Source organism: Cataglyphis hispanica, chromosome 19 (genome assembly GCF_021464435.1).
Source record: "Cataglyphis hispanica isolate Lineage 1 chromosome 19, ULB_Chis1_1.0, whole genome shotgun sequence".
Classification (NCBI taxonomy): domain Eukaryota; kingdom Metazoa; phylum Arthropoda; class Insecta; order Hymenoptera; family Formicidae; genus Cataglyphis; species Cataglyphis hispanica.
In genome coordinates this window covers 3,777,078-3,800,732 of record NC_065972.1, presented here as the reverse complement: position 1 = coordinate 3,800,732, position 23,655 = coordinate 3,777,078, and the positions used below count along the sequence as shown (strand labels likewise).

The following is a 23,655-nucleotide window of genomic DNA, read 5'->3' as shown; positions in this document are numbered from 1 at the left end:
AATAAAATATATAATTAATAATAATGATAATAATTTACGTAACCAAGAATTTATTATTCAGTTTAAATTTCTAGGGCATTTTTCTTATAGTGATTCTAGTTGGGTGTATTGGCAACACTGTTGGACACCGCGCCACCATCGACGAATGGTTGCGGGATGCGAACTTGACTCGAGTAGTCGTGGTCGATGTTTCTCTTTCCTGCTCTTTCCGCCGCGGCAGTCGTCCATTTTGCTTGTCCGTTTGTACGAGTGTTTTTTCATCGATGAACTGCTTGTTTACCCATTCAGTCAGCGTGAGTAATGTCAATCCGAATAAATATGTCCACGTTTCGAACTTTGCGCAGCGATTTATTACTACGGTTCATTCTTTCGAATGCTTTTAAGTTATATCCTCGGAAAGACATTTTTCATGGAACCCCAAGGATAGCGTCGGTGCGATGATTGTGGATTGCCGCTATTTCCAAAATTTTATTGTGTTTAAATACAAATTTAGGTGCACATTGTGATTTAGTGTATAATATCTGCGTAATTTTAGCTGTATTAAAATATCCTGCATTTCTAGAAAGAGAATTAAGAACTTATGCGTAGAGTATTTTTAGTTGTAAAAGGATAAGAGAAAAATTTCTTTAATCTCCCTCTCTTCCTCTTTGTCAATTGAATGAGAAGCAATGATCTATGAATCTAAAAATTTTAGATTTTTTTTTATTTTCAAATTTATAAATTCTGAAATTTCTTTGAACCATCAAATATGGTCTTTAGAGATTCATATTATTAGGCTTTAAAATTCTTGGATTTGTAGTTATGCAATTTGTATGAAAAATATTATATAGGTTGCTTAAACAATGGACGGAGCACCAGGTGGTAGAGGTGGATTTCGAGGTCGTGGAGGTCCTGGAGGATTAATGAGAGGACGTGGTGGTTTTGGAGACAGAGGAAGGTAAGGAATTTAATAAAGTGACTGCATTGCAAGAAAAATAAAATTTGAATTCAATTGAATTTCAATGATTTTATAAATATTTACTAGAGAAAATACTTTAAAATTATATCTTATTTTTTTTAAATTACTTGTAAATCTAATTGTGTGTAAGAATATATTAATGGACTTTACATGTGTGTAAATGTTTGTTTGTAATTGATTATTCAGCAGAAAATAAAATCCTTTTTTTTTTAACAGAGGTGGTCCTCCACGAGGTGGTAATATGATGCGTGGTGGTCGAGGCAGTGGACCTGGTGGGGGCATGAGAGGAGGTCCACCTATGAGAAGTAGGGGTGGTCCTCCTAGAGGTGGACGTGGTGGACACTTTCCTCCAGGGTAAATATATTTAAATTTTATTAGTATATTTTATATATATATATATACACTAATAAACTTAATATTATTACTTAATTTAAAATACTTAATTTAAAAAAAAAATAATAAATTACAAGCAAATTGTCCTATTATCAAAATAGTAAAAAATAAAAATAGTACAAATTTATACATTGAGTGTAAATATTTTTTATAATATGAATTTAATACAAACATTTTGGCATGTTGATTTTGGTCATCCTCAGTGATAACAATTACATTGATCCTGTATATGTCATTCTTTGCTCCATATAATTTCAGTAGATGCATAACACTGTAAAAAATCTCCTAAAATTAACCAGTAACCTACATTATACTGCATACAATATCTAGAATGTTAACACTTTAGATATCAGATTATATGTATTGCATAGTAAATTATTTATATACCATATTGACATATATCATAGATATATATATCATAGATATTGAGTTTGCTACAATATGGAGATATAGTATGTTATTACTATGCATTTTGTTAACACTTTTTCTTGACAATAATAATCATAAAGCGCGAGTTTAAGAATTGCTTAATTAAAACAAATATTTCGTGAGTGATCTATAAATAATTTATTTTCTCGATAATGGCTTTACAAGCTAAAATAATTCTATTGTTATTTATAGGCCACCTGAACCAGGAATGTCCAGTGGAGGTGGGCCACTACCTCTAGGGATGGGTGGTCCTCCACGAGGTGGTAGTGGAAGAGGTGGTGGAAGTAACAGTTTTCGTAGCAGAGGTAGGGGAGACTTTGGTAGAGATAATCGTGGTAGTAATAATTTCCGTGGACGTGGCGGTATGGACAGAGGAAGAGGAGGCTCCAGGTATGAAGACTTATTCAAATAAATTTTAGACATTTCAAGTAAATTTAAGTTTTAATTATAGTTATTTATTATTAAAATTTCAATAATTAAATTAAATAATCTGTAAAGATATTTAATTACACATTTCAACTTTACATGGAAAAGAATACTATTTTTAGAGCACAGTTATAGATATTTAGTTTTATTAAATAAATTCAAAAATTTAATTTGAAATATATAAATTAAAATTTTTTTTTATTTATTAAATTTACGTTTACATATTAAAATTATTATTAATATCACTACAAAAAATATATTATTTTAGAGGATCGGGTAGAGGTGGACCAGGTCGTGGAGGTAGCTTTTCTGATCGTGGTAGAGGAATCGGTGGTGGACGTGGCGGTCCAACGAAACGGGGAGGGGGCCCACCTAGTTCCAGTGGACCCTCTAAAAGGCCACGTTTTGATCAACCTTCTTCACAGTCTTCCAATGGCTATGCTACTCAACCATCCAGGTAAAGGAATAAAGAGAACTGTTATGTATAAGATAATAAAAAGAAAAGAAAATAGAATCTGTCTTTTATATAATGCCTTAATACATTTAGTGGCAAAATACATTTATACTTTATGTATGAAGAAAATGCTAAATATATATATATATATATATATATATATATATATATATATATATATATTTTCTTTTTGCTGAATAATCAGCCAAGGCGGTTATGGAGGTTCAAATAACGCTTACGGCGGTCAACAACAACCACAGCAGCAATCGGTAGGATATGGCAGCAGCGGCGGCAGTTATGGATCACAAGGATATACACAATCTTATCAGGGCTACGAGAGTTACCAGCAACCAGATTATGCTCAAACAAGTGTAAGCGAACTTAAGATAATACACACAATAATGTATTGATGATACTTGTAAGCTTTTAATTATCCAAGTTCTATTACATTTTCTTAGCAAAATTAAATATATATTTTTAAATTTAATATATATTTCTAAGTTTTAAATTTCTAATTTTATCAAAATTAATAGGATTTTTTATCATTATTAATTTAAAATCCTTTATTGCATAATAAATAATCTGCGATTTCTTTCTCTTGATTCCAGGGCTATCCATCGTCCGCACCACCAGATAGTAGATACGGTGGATCTTCCTCAGTTCCTGTTGCAGGAGGATTCAGTACTAACGATCCCTATAGCTATGGCAAAGCTCCACCTAGTTCAGGTAAGCCTATCAAAAACTACAAAAAGAATATTGTGTGAGCGCGATATCATTACTTCATTTTTTACAATTCTTGCATATTTGTTTGTTGTTAATTTGGATTGTAAAGAATTTTAAATTGATTAAGTTTGACATATTTGTAGCATTGACTTGAATGAGTATAAAACACCAAAATATAATTGAATATATTCAAAGATATCAATCTCATGAGATTGTCATACAAATTAATTATCAATAATATATATATATATATATATATATATATATATATATATATATATAATTTTTTAGAATATGTCAAATTTAATGAATTTGAATAGATCGATATAACGGACTATCCTGTATGTAACTAGCTTATTAATATTACGTGATGCATGTCCAGCCAATTACCAGCAGGAGGCAGTGCCAGCAGCAGGGCCGGGTGGTTATGCCCCTAACCCATATGATGACCGGTCTAATGCCATAATCAACCGGGGTGGTTATTCGACCCAACCTTACGGTTAGTTATTTCGTTCGCTGTCATCATATCGCTCACATTGTATAGTTCATTAATTATTTTGCTGCAGCATTTGAAGCGATCTTTAAGGATTCTTTTATCATCGAAATGCAATTGAATTGTCTGTCGGAGAAAAGAAATACAGCAGATTTATCTGTCTGATATTTTCCATTATAAATTGTATCAGAAATTCTATCTTGAACAATGTATGATTAACAATTATTAATAAAATATTTGTTTGTAAAATTAATAAAATAAACATGGAGCAATTTATGACATTAACAAATAAACTAACTTTTGAATTTATGCTACTATTGTATTGATATTCTTTTACAACAGATAATTTAATATCTTACTTCAATGATAGATAAATTCTTGAAGATCGCTTTTTTATGCTCTTATTTTCCGGCCGATATCCGAATTGACACGTTCCTACAGTAAAAGTGTTAAGCATAACTCAGACGAGAAACAATTTGATTCAAAGAATTGCGACAGAAAGGAGAGCACACTTTATTCGCGGATAATTTGTACGATTGTAAATTTATGTTCTAAAAATTTAGATATGAATTCAGATACCGAATTTTCCGAGTTGAAATCTTGTCAGATTTTGTTTTCGGATTTTGCTCTTAGAATTCTTACATTTTTTAGTTTTCTCGGATCTTTAGAACTGCCTGAATTTTTTGTTGAATATTTTTGGACGCACTGCGCTTCATATGATGGATAAAAGAGTTGCGTAAGGTTTACAATCTTCCATTCCCAATGTGGCAAGATAAATCGGATCCTTTCACTGGGACACCAGCACTGCAGCACTGCCTCCTGCCGTCTCTCACTGCAGAATATTACAAGATATCCGTGAAATACGAAACTTTTTTTTTATTTATTTATTTTTTTTTTTTTAAAGAAAATTACAATATATATATATATATATATATATATATATATATATATATATAAGTATTGCTATTATTTATTAGTATATTCTTTATTTATTAATTTTACTGTATCTTTTATTATTTTATTTTGTTTTTTATTATTCTGTATTTTGATATTATTTTTCTATTTTTAATAGATAGATATTATATTTAATTTGTCACATACTTTCGAAAATATTTTTTTTAATTATTAATTTTTCAAGCAGTTAAAATAATTAATTTTAATTGAGAACTAACGAATTGTTACTTCTCATATCGAGATCTTGTATTTTGCCATAACTATCTCTCATCTAATCAATTGATTGCTCGAGGACAAAATTATTTTTTCATATTTTCGTGCGACTCCTTTAAATTCTTTCAGATATTTCTCGTCTGAGTTACTTACCTCAATGTTGCCAATATTCTTCCCTAAAATTACCTTTTCTATGATTGCAGATTATTCAAATCAGGATGGTGTTTATGGGAAACAGGATTATGGTAAGTACAACTCGCAGTACAGAAAATTTCATTGAACAAACGGAAAGGAGTTAGCTAAGTGTCGATTGGAATATCGAGAAAAAGATTTGTAGACAAAGAGACATTATCAAATAAGCGATATAATAATATAATATGAAATAAAATACAAAAGAAATGTCAAGAAAGTACAAGAAAATATCAACAATATCCTGTATCCAATTTTAATTTATATGTAAGATTTATACTTTTATATACTTTGACAAAAACAGAATAAAAGTACCTTCTATGCAATATTCAGGAAAAATTTTAGAATAATTAATGAAATTTTACAACATTTAAGAATTTGAAGAATGTAATAATGTAAAAAGATCTGTCGAAAGATTCCAAAAGATCTATAGATTCAAATATTGCAATTCCCAGATTTTAAGATCAGAAAAATTTAGTTAATTCGCATTGTTAAATAATCAAATAAGAATTATAGTTAGCACTGTGTGTAATACAGTAATATTTGTATCATAAAAAAGTATATATAAGCATAGGGAATATGATAATATAATTTAACAATATTTAATAATACTGCATTACGTATAAATGCGATGTTACATGAAGTATTTATGGCATTATGATAACTAGTTGCAGTAGACCCAAACGTTTGCGATATATCACGAGAAAATACTCGCAGTACTAAAAAAGTATTTACATTTATGTAGATGTGTTTGCAATACTACAAAAGTATTTATATAATATTACAAGAATACAATCAGAAAGATTTTTATACAAGACATTACAAGTCTATGTATATCTCCACAATGTTAAAAGATATTCGAACAATATTTTTGCAATATTTATAATAATGAATGCGCATGTATTAACAAAATTACAAGATTATTCACAAAGAAAAGATATTTGCATATTATAAGAATATATCTATATTTTATAAGATATCCATTTTTTTCTGGTATAATAATTCTTAAATATCGAACAAAATTAGGCGAAATTATCATACAAATTAATCATGGTGTATGTTATTGATATACATGTGCAAAAATAATATAAAAAAGGTCGAAGTAAACGTAATAGGTAGGTAAAGATGAATAGGTAACGATATCTCGTAGAAGAATTTGTGTATATATATATATATATATATATACATGTAGGGCGTTCAATTTTATATATATGTAGAAGTGCAGAAGCACAAATTCTATTTCTCAAGTAATGGAACGGAGGAGCTATGGTTGTTTGCAGGTGGCAGTGCTGGTTACCAAAACACCCAGTCTCAGCGACGTTATTAAAGTTATCCAACACTAATTAATCAATTCGCGCTCATTAATTCTGTAATTAAGTAGATAACATTTTTCCTAACAAACAAACAAAAAGAAAAGAAAGAAAGGACGATAAAAGATCGAATCGTTTCCCGGCGCATGAAAAAATGATAATTTTAAATGGAAAATTATTTCCTCCCTTTTTTTTCGAGATATCGAATAATCTAGAAGAATAAAATGCGTTTTTTAAACTTAGGAGTCTACCTAAAACGAAAATGCCGTTGTAAAACAATTGTTGCACAGCCAAACATTTTACATTGGCCCTTTGAAAAAGATGATTATATATATATATATATCTTGGAAAAGTTGGAAAATTGATATTATTTTTTATAAGCAAAAGTATTTTTTTGCTAAGTGAGATTTTCATTGGACGATCATTATGTTTGCACAAAAAAAATATTAGATAATTTTCTAAAAGTGTTGCGTGTGTTTTCATTTCGTAACTTTTCCAAGATATTTTTGCACATTATTTTGCGCTCAAGACATTACTATTTGCTGTCTTTGTTTCGCGCGTATGGAACGAACTTGATCGATATATCACTTGACGATATAAGGAGTACACACATTTTATACTTGACAATTAGCGACTATACACGCTGCATTATTTCACTTCACGTCGTATAGTACGACAATTTAAGATTAAGTTTAGCCCCGGTTGAGCGTTTATATTCTCGACTGTTTTCTCTCTTCGCGATTTATAACAATTTAATATAACAATAATAACTAATTAAAACATACAGCAATGATGAAAGCGATAATGTGAATGTAAGACCGACGTCCTATTTTGTAAATAGAAACCGTAAATAAATCCTTTGGGAAATCACGATAGATGCGTGATTTAAAATTGCATAATTTATCCTCAAATATTAGAAAGAGAAAAACGTTAGTAAAAAGGATATAAAAATATTTCTTTATAATTCAACACTTTAGTCAAACTACAATATTTGTTTATTTCAATTTAAATTAACTGAAAATATAAATTTCACGACTAAAAAGTTATTAAAATTATATATTTTATATTATAATTCTCTTGTTTTTGCTATAAAATTCTCTATTTTATTATTTATTGTAATTTTTTCGTTTATTGAAATTATATAATTTTATAATTTATTGTATAATTTCTCAATCTCTAATTTCGTAGTTTATTACGAGCGTCGATAATTGATAGTTAACAATATGCCGCACTAGCTGAGACAATCGTCAATTAAAAAAATTCTCAAGATGTTAAACGAAGGAAACATTTATTGATTATTGACAATTGACAGAGATTGCATAAAAATGCAATTGGTAGGGATTTTTTTCCCACGGTAGAAAATTGTGTCAGCCGAAAAGGGAAACGAGTAGGATAATGAATTTAATAAACTCAGTTCAATACGCTTTTCAATTTTCTCTATCGTGCATTATTTTATATTAATGAATGAAACTTTGTGAATAATTTGTAGCGTTTATTATATACGGAGAATCATTTACATTTACAAATAACTATATATAGCGTATATCATGTTGTCATGTCCTGATCTATTGTAAGCGATCGCTCGATTTAAAAATGAAAGGAACATTGAAAAAAATAATCCTAGACATCGATATATATATCGAAAATTTGTTGTTATTGTCACCTCACCTCCGGCAACGAGAAACAGAAAAAAAAATGGACGAAAACCAGCAACTGCCCTAGGAAGACAGGCTAATCAGAAAAATAAATGAATGGGCGTATAAGCGATAAATGAGGCAAATATTCGCCTCGATAGTATAGCCATAAAGAAAGTAGGTATGAGCCCTTTTATGAAATCCTAGTAGATTAGATGCGCAATCTTGGATTCATCAAGCCACCATCCGTCTTCTTTGATCATTTGTGGAGTCGATCTTTTTTCAATAAAGATTCCAAAGTGACGAAAAAGAAAATTCTTTAAAAGCAAATTCCAGAGATATAAATAACAAAATCTTGCCACTGTAATTCAAAAGTTAATTAATGAAGGATATTTGATGTTAAAAATTGCAAAATGCATTTACTTCTTCGCTGTTTGCAATAAGAAAAAATTTCGACTTCAAATTGATCCAAAAATACACAGACGAAAGGTGAAGATCAGGATATAAGAAAACATAATTTAATTCATTATTTAATTATAAAAGGTAGAGGTAAAGAATATTATATACAGACATCTCTTTAAGAAAGTATAAGATTAAATTAAGTTTTTTAGAATATTAAGAAGTATTAATATTAATTTTACTATAACGTTATTATTCTATATGCATAAAAAATAATGTCTATATTTTTGAATTATTTGTAGTGCAATTTGACAGAAATATCCAAAATAATATTTTTCCTAGCTTTTTAAGTCATGATTTAATATAATACTATTCAAATATTATTAGCTAAAAGATGCAAGATAAATATATAATTAGAGTATAATATGAAGTTTAAGCGGCGAAAGGTATTTAAAATACCAACAATGATAAAATTTGACGAAAATTAAGTTTATTTCACAGGCGTAGCGACAAGCTGAGATACTTAGGAAACAATGAATGAAAGACAGAGGGCGAGAGACAGAAAATATCTTTTCTCCAGCGAAGAACATGTCACACATTCGCTAAAGTTCACGTTCCCCCGCTCAGAAAAGAAAAGAACAGATCAGTGAATAATGTCAGCAAAGTTATTTTCATTTATCGTACAAATATATTAGCAATAACGAATATAAACTTGAGTAAAAAAATGCAAAAGCATTTTTGAATTTGAATGAATAATTGCTTCACAGGCTTAGCCTGTTATATATATATATATACATAATGTAAAATATATATATGAAAATTTATTTGAAATAGTTGTTTATATTATAAGTCTTATATGTGTGTACACAATTTTTTTAACCGCATATCTTTTAAGTCAAGTAAAGGTAAATCAAAGATGATTTTTGATAAATATCAATGATAAATATTAACAAGAAATATAATATATATATATATATATATATATATATATATATATATATTAAAAAAAACAAGCAAGAAAAAAATAATAGTTCAATAAGAATCACGCCACATAAAAACATTGTAAATGTTAAATGAAAATCAAATGCTCGAGTAGACCTCAACCCGAAAATTCAGGTGAGTAAATACAAATAAATATATATCCATTCTTTGTGAAAAAAAAAGTTATCCATTTCTAGAGAAAGAGAAAGAGAGAGAGAACATATGTGTCTATATATATATCTATATATGAAAGTTATAATTCAAACAGAAATTCGATTACAACAAACGATACTTCGACTACTGCATTTATCGAGAATAAAATGGATTTAACAAAATAATAAATATAAGTTACATATAAATTATGTAATAAATATTGAAAGCTATATTATCCAATGTATATTTATAGGCGATCGAATCGCAAAATAGACTCCATTCAACTATAAATAGACACAGCTGTGCGTTTCTTTATCTTTATGTCTCTTGTATATATAAATATTATACATGACATAAGATATTTACAACAATCGAATATAAAAGTATATAGGATGAAAATGGAGAAGATTCGTAGATTTACACTTTTCATGAAGATTTGTAGTAATAACATTATTGCTGTAGCAAGTTTCTCGTAGATGAATAATTTACACGCATGATAGGCGTTACAGATTAATGAACGAAAGAAAAACTGAGAACAGTAAAATCGTCCAATGATTTTCGAGTACATAGTAATTAAATGAACGATAGGGAGGTATAGAAATACAGAATAAATATAATATAATAATTGATTCGCTATAATATCGTCGAATAGACACGAGTTGAATAAGCAAGTAATATTACAAATGACATTTCATAAAACTGATAGATAAGGATTAGTATAAATCAATGAGAACAAATGCAAATTAATTTTATAAATCAATCCTCCGACTTTCTGATTTGTTGTTATTGTTTTCTTTAGGTTGATCACAACAACTACTACTACTAATTGCCAAATGTGAGACTATCATCTATGTGAAATCATCGATGACTGCCACACGACTGGCGTCGTAATTTCGAGGGCAAAAAATAAGATGTCTGCTATCATGGTAAGTCAGAAAAGATATTAATGTTGAAAATTAGGATTCTATAAAGTATAAGAATTAACGCGCTTCTAAATCGCAAATTCTGCATCAAGCATAATTGAATGTATAAACGCACGAACACAGTGCTTCTTCTAATTGGAAAAATTAATTCTATTTTCAAAATTAAACATTTCTAAAAAAATTAAAACATTTAAAAAAAAGGAAGTAAGCGCTTTATTTCTATACATCTTTTATATATTATTTCAGATAAAATTATGAAAAATATAATATATATTGAAATATAGTGATTGTTGCAGTACAGCGATTAATAAAGAACTGTGTTTTATGTGCAAAATTTATAAATATTTATTTCAATAAATTATTATATTACTTATGAAACGCGAATGAATAAAATCCTTTTAATTTCAGAGATTTACACCTTTTTAATTATTAATGGGCCGATTTTCGTAGGACGCTCGGCGGAAACCGGCATCACGGACACGAAATGTTCGCGGCGACAAGGTCGCGTATCTCACACAATTTTCCCAAACACGTTTTTAGGTGACTTGTTTGTCGCAATTTTACCTTAGATCCTTCGAGAAGGGCGACGATGTTTGTTGTTGCCGCGCGTTTTCGCTTGGTCGCAGAAAACGCTACCTCGCATCGCGCGCGCGGCGATGACGCGGTCGCGCGGCAACAAAAACGCGAAGTTCGAGATCGTTGCAATCTCGAACATCCCGCTCGCCTCGCCGGAATTCCGGCGAAAGAGCGCCCCTGGCTAGCCTAGAGAGGCATTGCGCCCGTGAGGCGCGGGGTGGTCCTCTTGCTCGTCGGAGCGGGTCTCCGGCAAGAGGACGATTTTGGCGATAGGAGGCGTCAGCTCTGTAGTGGCAGTGCGGTTGATGACCACACGGACTCGCCCGTCGTCTCCCGGATGCACACTGGTGATCTGGCCGAGAGGCCATTGCGCTGGCGGCGGGTTGTCGGGTGAGATAGAGCTACCCGATGCGGACCTCGTCGTTGAAGGTCCAATGCGATAGTTGAGTCGGATCACAAATAGAGGGACTGGTTCCCTCTTCCGAGATCCCGGTGGAGGAGCGCCATCAGCCTGGTGAGGCCGCGCAGGGCTCTAAGAGAGGTAGAGACACCGTCCTCAGCGGCGCTACCCTTGCTGAAAGGAGAATAATCGTGATTTCCCCGTGGCGGGTTTCCGTCCTCGCGTAGACAACGGCGGCGTAGGTCCGCTCGGATGCGTCCGCGAGGCCATGCAGCTCGACTCTGGCGTCTGCTCCGCTGATGGGTACGCGTCGCGGGACACGAATTTTCTCTTAGTGAGGGAGATTGGTGTGGAACCTGCTCCATTGTGGCTCGCCGGCCTCGTCCAATGGAGTGTCCCAGTACGAGTCTTACAGCTACGTGGACTGGACCTGGATCCTCGCCCTTGTGATGGTCGGAGCCAGCCAGTCCAGTGGGTGGAAGAGGCGAGCCGTCAGCGAGGGGACGGACCGCTCTGTTTACGCTGACACAATGATGGACCTGGTGGAGAAGAGAAGGCAGTCTCCGCTCGGGTGCCAGTGGAGGCTGAGCGTGGCGTGACTCTCCTGCGACGTCCAAGAGGGCAGGTCGCATTGTGTCCTGTGCCCTGGCGCAATGTGCGCTAACAAGCGGGGGTCGTTGGCCGACCACTTTCTCAGCGAAAACCCGCCCGCCGTGCGCAGCTCTGTCAGCTGCCGCTGGAGATCCATGGCTTCCTCGATGGAGGGTGCGCCCGTGAGGATGTCGTCCATGTAGGCATCCCGGCGCAGAACCACTGATCCATGGGGAAAGTGGGCCTCCTCGCCGTCGGCGAGTTGTCGCAGAGTGGTGAGCCTGGGCGGACCGGGTTGCGGCGGTAATGCCGACGGAACCCGATAATATCCAACCCAGCGTTGTCCTTTGTGCCACAGGTTGGCGATGTTCTCCGCGTCGCAAGCCTGGTTGCAGGACGTATGCACAGACGTCGGCACCGAGAAGAAGCTCCACTGGGTCGGCTGCAAAGAAATCCGGGTCGGCGAGCTCCAGTCCGTCGATGTGGTGCCATGCCTGCCGACTCGCCCGTATGCCACCGTTATACAGCGTGAGCTGTTTGAGGACGAGAACCGAGACCCGCAGTGGCGGACCGTCACGCAGCGGCGTGAGCTCGACCTCGACTCGGTCCCGTACGTCAGTGGGTTGACTGCCAATGCCGACAATGGATGTCGAAGCAGGAGTCCGGGACAATTGCAGTCGCTGGACCAATGACTCGGCGATGATTGAGACTTCGGATCCTTGATCGATGAGGGCTCGTGCAGTGTGAAGGACGCCGAACTTGTCGGCCACGCGGACGCGCGCCGTCGCGAGAAGCACAGCCGACGTTGCTTTCGAAGCTCGGTTCGCGGACAGCGATGATTTAGCGACTTCGGTTGGTTTGCACGCGTCGTGTAGCGTCGAGTGATGACGCGCATCACAGATCGAACACGTCTTCTTCGACGAGCAGTCACTCACCTTGTGCTTCCCGAGACAGTTGAAGCACAGCTGATGTCTCTCTACGTGCTGCCGTCGCTCCGCTGCTGTCTTGGCCTTGTACGCGTCACAAAACATTATGTAATGCTCCTTGTGACACAAGGAGCATTGGCCGCGATTGCCTTCCGATTTCCGCACATTATGCACTCGCGGAGAACGTCCGGAAGTCGCGCCCGGTTTTGCGGCACTCGGTTCCGGCTTGGACTGTTGCAGCGACTCGACCGGTGTGTAGCCGTCGATCGAGGAATTGGATCAACTCCTTGTACGCCGGCGGATCCGTCGTGTCGCTTATCGCGTTCTCCCATTCTCGGCGGGACTGGGAGTCCATGAGATCGACAACGAGGTGGACAAACAAGTCCTCGCCGCTCGTTATCGGTCGACCGATGCTCTCGAGGGAACCGACGGTGTTCAAAACGCCGTGATAAAGCGTACGCAAATCTGTGCTCGACTCACCCTTCACACGTTGAAGAGCCAGGAACCTCGCGATGTACGATCGCACGAGCAGGCGCTTGTTCTCGTAGTAGTCCGTGAGAGCCTTCCACGCGCGATCAAAATTCTCCCCTGTTGTGGGCAGGCTGCGGATGAGGAGTTCCGCTTCTCCCTTGAGACACGCCTTGAGATAATGAAGTTTCTCGACGTTGGTAGCCGAGACATCCTTTCCAATGAGGGAATGAAAGAGGTCTCGGAAGGACGGCCAGTCCTCGTACAACCCGGAGAACTGAGGAAGTTGTATCCTCGGCAAGGTCGTTCGCGACGGCTGTGATATCGGTGTGCTCGCCGCTGACGCCTCGTTTCTCTCGCACTTGAGACGGTAGAGCGCTCCCGATAACATGCCCTTCTGATTGAGGTACGTTTCCTCCGTTAGTGTTATCATGTCTTTTTTGACGTAGTCAGTCTCGCGTAAGGCCTCCCAGGATGTGCCGAGCTTGTCATGATTGAGTTCGAATTTCGCCCAGTTGGCTTCCAGGGCTTGGAGTCGTGCCTCCACCAGCTCGACGGAAATGTTGGCGGACCCCGACTTCCGCAAGTTTTCGTACGAGCGTGCAATACGCCCGTACAACTCGAATTGAGTCCGCACGATTGAGTCCGTGTCTTTGCTCATTTTTGTCTCTTAGGATGTGATGACCGAAGAAGCTTCGACGAAAATCACCACCGACACTGCACTCACTACACCCACAGGCACCGGACAGCAGGATCCGGCTCGAAGGACCAGCAAATGGGAGCGAAAGTTATAGTGAGCGTGCGAGCAAGCGTGCTCCAAAAGAGACAAGCGCGAAATGAGACGGCCGACGGACAACGACACCCGCGAGTATCGAGACGCGCTCGATTCTAAGATGCATAGAATCTTAACACTTTGCAATATTAATCATACGCGAGATACGATTATAATTCGCACGCGGCGGATAAACAGCGATAAATCGTCTGTCTCGGAATAACTCCGGTAGTCACACAACGGCACTGAAATATGTCTATTTCATTAAACGAGACCGACTCTTTATTTCGCTTGAATAGCGTACGCGCGTCAAAAGTACTCTGAGCGGAATGCGCCGCGCTCGGTTGGCGGCTTACCTTTATACTGTCATCGCCTTCTCGAAGGATCCAGAAGGTCCCCGAAATTTAGTCATTTCCGCCGACAGTTTTTAGGTGACTTGTTTGTCGCAATTTTACCTTAGATCCTTCGAGAAGGGCGACGATGTTTGTTGTTGCCGCGCGTTTTCGCTCGGTCGCAGAAAACGCTACCTCGCATCGCGCGCGCGGCAACAAAAACGCGAAGTTCGAGATCGTTGCAATCTCGAACAATTAATTATTATAACTATCAAAGCATAAGAAATAAGGATGACTGACTTTTTGTCTGCGATAAAAATTATATATATATATATATATATATATATATATATATATATATAACTTTTTATAATTTATTCTCTTTCTATCAAACTTATATATTAAATATTTTATCGACGTATACAAACGCAAGGAAAAGATGCAAATAAACAATTGCAACATACTTTTAAAAATAATCAAACTTTTTTTTCATGCGACTTTCATATTCTCCGCGACTAAATTAAACTTATAGTAAATTCGAATCTTTGTATCATTTCATTATCAATATCGCTTGCATCATGATTTTCCCGTCTTTTTATCGATTTACATCAAATTTTGTCATCATTGGTCGCTTGCAAAGCAAGCAAAATTTTTAGCATAAATTCTATTATATTTTATTGAACATTCATGGATTATCTTTGTCTACTCCGATAGAATCACATCTCCTGCAAATATATTTTATATATGCTATGTGTCTCTTACATGTGAATCTCGAGCAAATATTGCATTTTTGTGTCGTAATCATGCCTTTACGTAGTCCGCACATAAAACATCATCGATTCCTTTCTCCTGGGTAAGTTTTTCTCCTTATCTGTCTCACGCGATCGTTTCTTCGAGAATTCTTGTTCATCAAACTGACAATCCCAATCTACTTGATTTTGCAAAATCTTGTTCTGAATATTAATAGGCCAAGTTTTTATTTTTGCCCTTTCCTACAATAGGAAGCATGACTTAATTTAATTTTTTAAAGATTTAATTAAAATTTAATTAAATAAAAATTTAATTTCTTTATAAATAAAGTAATCAATTAATTGAAATTGTAAAGTAAATAAAATTTTAATATTTTTAATACTTGCCTGCAAATGTGGTTTTAATAATGCTAGCATGAGATTCTTCAAGAAGCCTCTCCTATATTTTTGCAAAAACTTGCTTTGGGAACCATTAAAAAGAATCTGAGCGTTCACGCCAGCCACGTCCAACAACACAAAGAACACTGTCAATGGCCATCTCTTGATTTTTTTGGAAACCGAATATATCGCGCATGTTTGTTCCGCGACGTCTATCGCGTCTTTTGTTGCATTATAATGTTCTATGATCACCGGTTTCTTGGTTTGTGGATTAAATTTCGCATCGTGATGTGTTGTCGAGAGCACGATGATAGCCTTGTCTCTCTGGGATACATAGGATACTAAGATGGTGTCGTTTTTGAAGCTCATAGTTGGATGCTGCCAACTGGTCGCGATTTTCCTACCAAGAAGCATAAAGGAACTTCTCTGTGATCTTTTCCCATCGCACCGAGGAACGTTATCTTGTCGGCCAGAAACGAAACAGCGAGCAGATAGGAGGTATAATGCTCATCACAAGATAGATTGCTGTTGGAGCCTTTGAGATGTTCGATCAGTCGCTGCACTATCGCCGCAGGATCATTGCTAATTCTGTAAAGTTCTTCTGGCTGCTGATCGCAATAAAGTTCCATGTTACATACAAGTGTATGATGTCTTGACATCCACTAAACTAATCTTCAATCCATTATGTGCAGGTTGGGAACATGTTGGACAAAGCTGCACTTGCCCCCGAAATTTTTTAATCTATCTCCAACGATGAGGAACTCGCTGGGCAAATAGGATTTCTTACAATTCTCTACAAATTTATTCCAGATATTTCTTATAGGTGCCAACCTGTCCATCTTTAACCGCTTGGCTCTGGTATTCCTGTCACTGAGTTGCAGATAGTCCAAGAGAAACAAGAATCTCCTTGTAAACAGAGAAAGAGAGAGAGAGAGAATAGAATTTTTATACAATAAATTAACGATATACGAATTAATTATTTATTATAAATGAAAATAATTCTCACTTGTAGCTCATAGCGGAACGACAAATCTCCAACCCGGTACCATCGTCCGTCCACAGTTCCAATAGACTCGCGTGTCTAGTTCTCTTCATACCCGAGATATAATAGACCAATCAGTACTAGCATTTCAGCCCTTGTCGTCTCCTTTATGTTTTTGTGGCTGAAACATGCGCGATGCTTATGCTCGATCGAGAAATTGGTACAAGCGACGATCTCTTCAAGCATTCTATCGTCGAAGATCTCTCGAAAAGCGGACAGCTCATCTGCGAATTCATATCGTTCAGAGTGGCGAAAGCTCTATCTGTGATGTTCTCTTTTTCAGAAGGGATTGGAACAGAAGGGACTGTGACAGATTGATTCATACAAGGAAGCTTGTTTCAGGTTGTAATGTTATTTCTGCCGACATAGACAGTTTCCGTTGAATCATTGAACGCTGCTTTGTCATTTGGATCAGAACTATCCGAGAGAATTGCGGCATCCTCTTCAATGTCACTGTGTCTTTGTTCTGCATCAAGAGTATGCTCCTCTTCAGAAATCCTCGCTGCGTCCGACATCAGATTCCGATAATTCTGCTAGTATTTTGAATATTTCGTCATTGATAGACCTTTTCTCAGTCCTAGAAAAGAAAGATAATAGAAAGTATTATAAATATTAATATTTAATTATAAAAATCATAAATAATAATGTCATCATAAGATTTAAGATGTCAAATGTTTAAATTTAAGTTTACAAATATCAGTAGAAATTGTTTTTTATTATTTACATATAAAAATATGATTAACTTTATAGAGTTTATTAAATAATAAAACTTAAAAATTTCACAATTTTTATGCATGATATGTAAGAGTAGATTCTTGTAAATTATTGACAATCACGTAGAATATAACGCCATGGTTAACACTGCAAACAAAAAATATCTCAAAATTAGAATAGTCATCTCTGTTCACTGATTTGAAGATAGAAGAAAAGAAATGTCATCTATACCTTCAGAAATAAAATATTAGTAGTCCATCCAAATTGTAAGAGCACAATGAGTGTTCTAAGTCTTCAGGTATTGAATATTTATTTTTTTAATCACATATGTACATATCTCTTAATGATTAAAAAATATGTATTTTCTCAACTATAAGAACGAAAGATTAAAAAAGATAAAAAAAAAAGATAAATTATTACAAATAACAGCCATATATAAATGCCATGTATATAAAAACTACTTTGCATTAAACAGAATATTTATTAATATAATTAATGATTAGAAAAACACTTATATGAATATAAAACATTTTTATATAAAAATATACATTTTCATTATAATATAAATTTATGATAAAATATCTCAGATATGTTTGATACTTACGTTTGTATATTAATCTTTCGTGTATCACTCGATTGTGCATCAGTAAATTTGTAGTTTGATGCATCAATAGGCTCTTAACAACAAAATAAATCATTGGTGATTTATATGAAGTAAATGAATGAACAATAAGATTAATTTAAGCATACACACTGGGTAAATGTACAGTCGGAATTGCCACTCTGGACAATGTGGTCGCCAGTTTTATTCTCGCCTCGAAATGCTCATCGCAAGTCTGTGCCTCAATTGAGGCACAGACAGCTGTAGCAGCTCGATATTTTCACAAGCTCTCAACCATTTCAGATATCTCTCCTTATCTTTTGCAGATGGGAACAAGCGGAGTCTTAGAGTCTCCGATTTACAGCCTAGCACTACACATTTCTTCCTGCTATATGACATATTATGATATATTATCTGCAACAAGTATGAAATCAAAATTAAAGTGGATAAACTCTTGCCAACTGAATACATTCTTATATAGAATTTATAGTTGATCTTACAGTAATTGAAGAATGTAATAAAGAAACTACATTTATATTGAATTTCTCTTTCCCTTTAATCGTTTATTAACGCCAAAAACTTACTCGATACAAGGAATATCAGAGTATATCCACAAAGTCTCTTATGTTCATTAAATGTTCAACTACTTTGTTGTCACTTTTAATTATTAAAATATGAAGTAGATGCTATTCCTTATAGGTACATCTCCTCCATTTTACTATTCTCTATTTCTCATCTTTTCTGTTTCTCCTTCCAACGTTTTTTTTCTTTTAATTTTCGGCTCAAATTTCATATTCTGATCGCAGGAAAAACAGCCATATGATCTATAGAAAGATTAGCAGAGACTTGAACCATAATAATCATCTCTACGATATGACACATGGGTGGAGTTAATTTACCGATGACTGAAATAAAAGATTCCTAATGTGAGTTTATTTATCATCGAATTGACAGTAGAGACTGAAAGAGAACGTGGCCTTGTAGTTTCAAGCCGCCGTAAAATGGACGTAGAGGCGCTGCTGTACGGGATCGAGAGTTATCGTACGAAAAAAGCCGGGATGGCCGCTCTCAGGCTTCTCTCTGTTGTCAACATCAACACTTGTCAACGGTCATTGTCGTGATGAGCGGGACTGTCAAGAGTTGTTATATACGTAAATTGGAAAAATCACCCTCAAATGTTTATTTGCCGGACCAGACGCCGATTTTCGTAGGACGCTCGGCGGAAACCGGCATCACGGACACGAAATGTTCGCGGCGACAAGGTCGCGTATCTCACACAATTTTCCCAAACACGTGACACGAGTTCTTATTTTTGTATGTGTTACTGATAAAAAAAGGCATTTCAAGAAAAAAATATGAACGACAAAATAATTTGCTCGTAGCTTGAACCTTGATTGAAGGATTTATGAATGATAAATATTCACTATTACACATAGAGATTAAATCATGCTCTATCATTTTTTTACCGGTTGAACTTAATCTGATAATATACCCGGTATATATAATTTTAATTATAAATAAATTTAAGAAATTATAAAATTATAAAATTAGAATATATAGTTCTGCAGCAATTTAAATTTGAATATACTTAAAAAGAAAAAATTATACAATAGGAATATTCTTAATCAAAATGATGATCAAAGTAATAATAATAATAATATAATAATACAATAATAGAAATTTTATTGAATTGATAATTAATTAAAGTTTGAAATATTGTCTATTTAATTAAACTTATAAAGAATCCTTTATAAGACTAAATTTTGAATCCTTTATAAGACTAAATAATTGCTTTTAATAAGAAAAGTATTAAAATATAATCTTAGAAAATAAAATTTTTTAGAGTAAAAAAAAAAATTTTTTTAATTAATACAATTTGATTATTATTATATTTATTAGACTATTATATATTTGTAGTTGTAAGATGTCATATCATGTTTTCTATCAGTACATTAATTTGCAAGTCAATAAGAGTATTTATGTATTTGCAATAGTTCGTTTATGCGCAAATTATGCAGAGGCCATTGTCACAATTCAACAAGTTGGCGAGCACGCCTGTGGTTTCAATGGTTTTAAAACTCAGAAGGATGTAAGATTTGTAGCAAGACACAACGATCGTTTGGAGCTGTTGTATGGCAAGTATGCCTACGAGATTGAATTTAATCCACCGCCACGTACAAAGAATTTTATATTGAAAAAAAGGTCTTATGAGGTAGAAACAGATGATACTGAAAATAGAACAAAGATGTTAAAACTGAATAATTATTCCGATGAAGAATTGAGAAATGATACAGAAGAAAAAGAAAAATCGACTGCGAATAATGTTTGTTTCAACCAGAAAGAATTTACTGCTGGATCTAGCACACTCTCCGAAAAAAGCAATAATGATTCAAGTGTATCTGCAAAGTGGGATAGTATTGACAATGGAAAATTATTAATTTATACTCCATCATTTGTTCAACATCGATCAAAAGTAATTTTATTTGCTGTAATAATATAATTTTATATATTTATAAATATAATATCCATATATATAAGATTTTAAAATTATTTGACATATTTAATTTTAATTTTAGATAGCTGCATATGATATGGATGGTACTTTAATAAAGACCAAATCTGGCTTGGTCTTTCCAAAGGACTGTAACGATTGGCAATTGTTATATCCTGATGTACCTGGTAAATTGAAGCAGCTTCATACGAATGGATACAAAATAGTAATCTTCACAAACCAAGCTGGGCTTAGCACCGGTAAATTTAAGATCAGTGATTTCAAGCTCAAGATCGAAAATATCGTACGGAAAATGATGGTCCCCATTCAGGTATGATATGACAGATATAATTTATAATTTTAAGTTAATAAATATGTTGCTTCATTTTTTATTCTTTTAGGTTTTTATTGCCGTAGGAAAAAGTATTTATAGAAAACCGAGAATTGGTATGTGGGAATCATTGAAAAAAGAGGTTTGTAATTAAATACATAACACATTTCTCAAAGAGGCATCTATAATGAGTTAAAAATTAAAAAAGTTTAGAAATTATAACTTTTTCTTTTCTTTTTTTTTGTATCTGCGAAGAGTTTACTTCTTTTGAAGATAATCTCTCTACATATTGTGCATTTTTATTGTTAATTTATTTTTATTTTATTAAGTGTCAGGGAACTATTTTTAATTTCTCAATGAATTATAAATAATTATTTTATTAATATATTTTTATATATTTTTTAATTTTCACCGTTTTTTTATATGCTATAACTATGGCTTTATTATTGTTGAAGAATGGAAATATTACGATTGACAAAACTAACTCATTCTACGTCGGCGACGCTGCTGGTCGGCCAAAAAATTGGGCTCCGGGAAAGAAAAAAGATCATTCAAGCGCGGATCGATTAATGGCATTGAATGTGGGTATCAAATTCGAAACACCTGAGGAACATTTTCTGAAACACAAAACGCCGCCTTACGAATTACCCAAATTCAACCCGAAAAATCTTTCGCAAACTGACGGCCTATGCAAACCTGCGAACGCAAAATTAACGCCGCAAGAGCAAGAGGTGAGTGTTAAGTGCTAAATATCAAAAAAAAAAAGATAATATGATTAAAAATATTTGATTATATTCTCATATATATCATTATTATTATTATTTTTTTTTAAACAGATGATACTTATGGTCGGCAGTCCAGGCTCTGGAAAATCGCATTTTGTGAAGAATTATTTGAAGGAATATGCACATGTCAATAGAGATACTTTAGGCAGCTGGCAGAAGTGCATAGCTGCAGTCGAACAATATTTAAATCAAGGAAAGAGTGTAGTTATAGACAATACTAATCCTGATCCTGCTTCAAGACAAAGATATACAGATATATCAAAGAAACGAAACGTACCCATTAGATGTTTTATTATGACAACAAGTATGGAGCACGCAAAGCATAATAATAAGGTAATTGTGTAAAATTGATTCTTTATATATATATATAAATTTTTTTGTAAATTATATTCTAATATTAGTTTGTAAAATTATTTTGTAAATTATATTCTATACATTATTATATCTTTGTATGTAACCGAGAAATATTTATCTTTTGTATAGTTTCGCGAGTTGACTGATCCAAGTCACATTCCAGTCAATGAGGTCATAATAAACTCTTACATGTAAGTGGAATTTATACATACATACATACATATACAGGGTGTCCGATAATTCGCGGATTACCCTTTAAGGGAAGGTAGAGGGTGTTATTCTGAATAGAAAAGTCCCGTACTATTTTGTGATTTTCTCAATATTTAAGAAAATATTAATTTTAAAAGATCAGCCAACGAAGTGCCGCGAAAAGCTCGTGGCGCGAAAATGCCTCTCACTGTCAATTGATACTCGGTCCGTGGCGAAGCAATGGGAGGAGCAGTTTGCGAGCATGCTTCGCTATGGCAACCAAAAAAATACACACATAATGAAAAGATCACATACATAAAACGGAGAGCGCATTATGTGTGTATTTCTTTTGGTTGCCATAGCGAAGCATGCTCGCAAACTGCTCCTCCCATTGCTTCGCCGCGGACCGAGTATCAATTGACAGTGGGAGGAGGCATTTTCGCGCCACGAGCTTTCGCGGCACTTCGTTGGCTGATCTTTAAAATTAATATTTTCTTAAATATTGAGAAAATCACAAAATGGTACAGGACTTTTCTATTCAGAATAACACCCTCTACTTCCCTTAAAGGGTAATCCGCGAATTATCGGACACCCTGTATATATATATATATATATATATATATTCTCTTTTTATGTACTATATTCTTCTCTAAAATCATGTATAAAAACGAAATTATAATTACGGTCGAGCTTTTGTATTTTTTTTTTATATTTTTAACTTTTTAAAAATCTTTATTCATATTCTATTGATTTAACTGCTAAATTCGAAGGAAAATTGAAAAATAGACATATACACACAGAGAGACATAAGTTAATTTGATCCCAATGAGAAAAACATGCAAAAGTCAGAATTTATTTTATTATCAATTAATGTTTAACATCCAATAGTTAGTAACATCAAAAATTGTTTTATGTCTGATATGTAGGAAAAATTATGTGCCACCAACTTCGGAAGAAGGCTTCAAGGAAATAGTAGAAATCAATTTTATTCCAAGTTTTTTTAATGAGCAGGATCGAAAACTCTACGAAATGTATTTACTTGAAAATTGAATTAGATGATTTGAATTCTTGCTTATACATAAACAAATATTTAATTATGCATAATGTAAATTGAAATTTGTCGCTTATCACGCACTTATTTTTAATATAATAACACCAGCAATTATTGCGACCTATTTACGAGCCATGATCTTTTCAAATCATTAAAATTCCATGGAAATTCCAGTATAGAATGTTAGAATTTTATATCAAACTGTTAACAAAAATTTTATTATACGAGAAGCAATCTCTTTAATTTTTTATTCGAATTGCGATTACTTTCATC

General features: G+C 34.3%; 5 protein-coding genes across 13 annotated transcripts in view; 3 read left to right on the top strand and 2 right to left on the bottom strand.

Annotated features, from left to right (window-relative positions):
- Positions 1 to 208, top strand: part of LOC126856642 (single Ig IL-1-related receptor-like) — a 186,316-nt gene extending 186,108 nt beyond the window's left edge. Inside the window, exon 8 of the transcript XR_007688379.1 lies at positions 91 to 208. The gene's annotated coding sequence lies outside the window, so the exon portion shown is untranslated. The remainder of the gene's footprint in view (positions 1 to 90) is intronic.
- LOC126856655 (RNA-binding protein FUS-like) lies at positions 153 to 10,856 on the top strand. 5 transcript variants are annotated; one of them, XM_050605372.1, is made up of 10 exons: positions 153 to 293; positions 831 to 937; positions 1,175 to 1,312; positions 1,973 to 2,170; positions 2,475 to 2,663; positions 2,866 to 3,031; positions 3,269 to 3,386; positions 3,766 to 3,882; positions 5,247 to 5,288; positions 10,509 to 10,856. In XM_050605372.1, the coding sequence occupies exons 2-10, from the start codon at positions 843 to 845 to the stop codon at positions 10,511 to 10,513; spliced, it is 1,068 nt and encodes a 355-aa protein (XP_050461329.1). In that variant the 5' UTR covers positions 153 to 293; positions 831 to 842; the 3' UTR covers positions 10,514 to 10,856. The 5 variants fall into 5 exon arrangements, with proteins under 5 accessions (XP_050461329.1, XP_050461327.1, XP_050461332.1 ...); XM_050605370.1 differs by lacking the exon at positions 10,509 to 10,856 and adding an exon at positions 6,513 to 8,179; XM_050605375.1 differs by lacking the exon at positions 3,766 to 3,882.
- A 2,435-nt stretch (positions 10,857 to 13,291) lies between these two features.
- Positions 13,292 to 14,254, bottom strand: LOC126856843 (uncharacterized). The gene has a single exon (XM_050605741.1). The coding sequence runs from the start codon at positions 14,252 to 14,254 to the stop codon at positions 13,292 to 13,294; it is 963 nt and encodes a 320-aa protein (XP_050461698.1).
- A 904-nt stretch (positions 14,255 to 15,158) lies between these two features.
- LOC126856669 (uncharacterized) lies at positions 15,159 to 18,981 on the bottom strand. Of its 5 annotated transcripts, XR_007688386.1 has the most exons (7): positions 18,766 to 18,981; positions 18,335 to 18,595; positions 18,185 to 18,257; positions 17,812 to 17,950; positions 17,703 to 17,727; positions 16,831 to 17,443; positions 15,904 to 16,730 (listed from the first exon to the last, which is right to left on the bottom strand). XR_007688386.1 is itself a non-coding variant. In XM_050605400.1 (4 exons), the coding sequence occupies exons 3-4, from the start codon at positions 16,236 to 16,238 to the stop codon at positions 15,507 to 15,509; spliced, it is 588 nt and encodes a 195-aa protein (XP_050461357.1). In that variant the 5' UTR covers positions 16,239 to 16,730; positions 16,831 to 17,443; positions 17,703 to 17,797; the 3' UTR covers positions 15,159 to 15,506. The 5 variants fall into 5 exon arrangements, 1 of the variants encoding a protein (XP_050461357.1); XR_007688385.1 differs by lacking the exon at positions 17,703 to 17,727; XR_007688387.1 differs by lacking the exons at positions 17,703 to 17,727; positions 17,812 to 17,950 and having other exon boundaries at positions 18,682 to 18,981.
- Positions 18,982 to 19,086: 105 nt separating this feature from the next.
- LOC126856636 (uncharacterized protein F21D5.5) lies at positions 19,087 to 23,506 on the top strand. The gene is made up of 8 exons (XM_050605329.1): positions 19,087 to 19,443; positions 20,176 to 20,654; positions 20,758 to 21,003; positions 21,074 to 21,145; positions 21,459 to 21,734; positions 21,840 to 22,121; positions 22,272 to 22,333; positions 23,258 to 23,506. Exons 1-8 carry the CDS (start codon positions 19,302 to 19,304, stop codon positions 23,379 to 23,381), a joined length of 1,683 nt encoding a protein of 560 aa, XP_050461286.1. The 5' UTR covers positions 19,087 to 19,301; the 3' UTR covers positions 23,382 to 23,506.
- Positions 23,507 to 23,655: the final 149 nt, after the last annotated feature.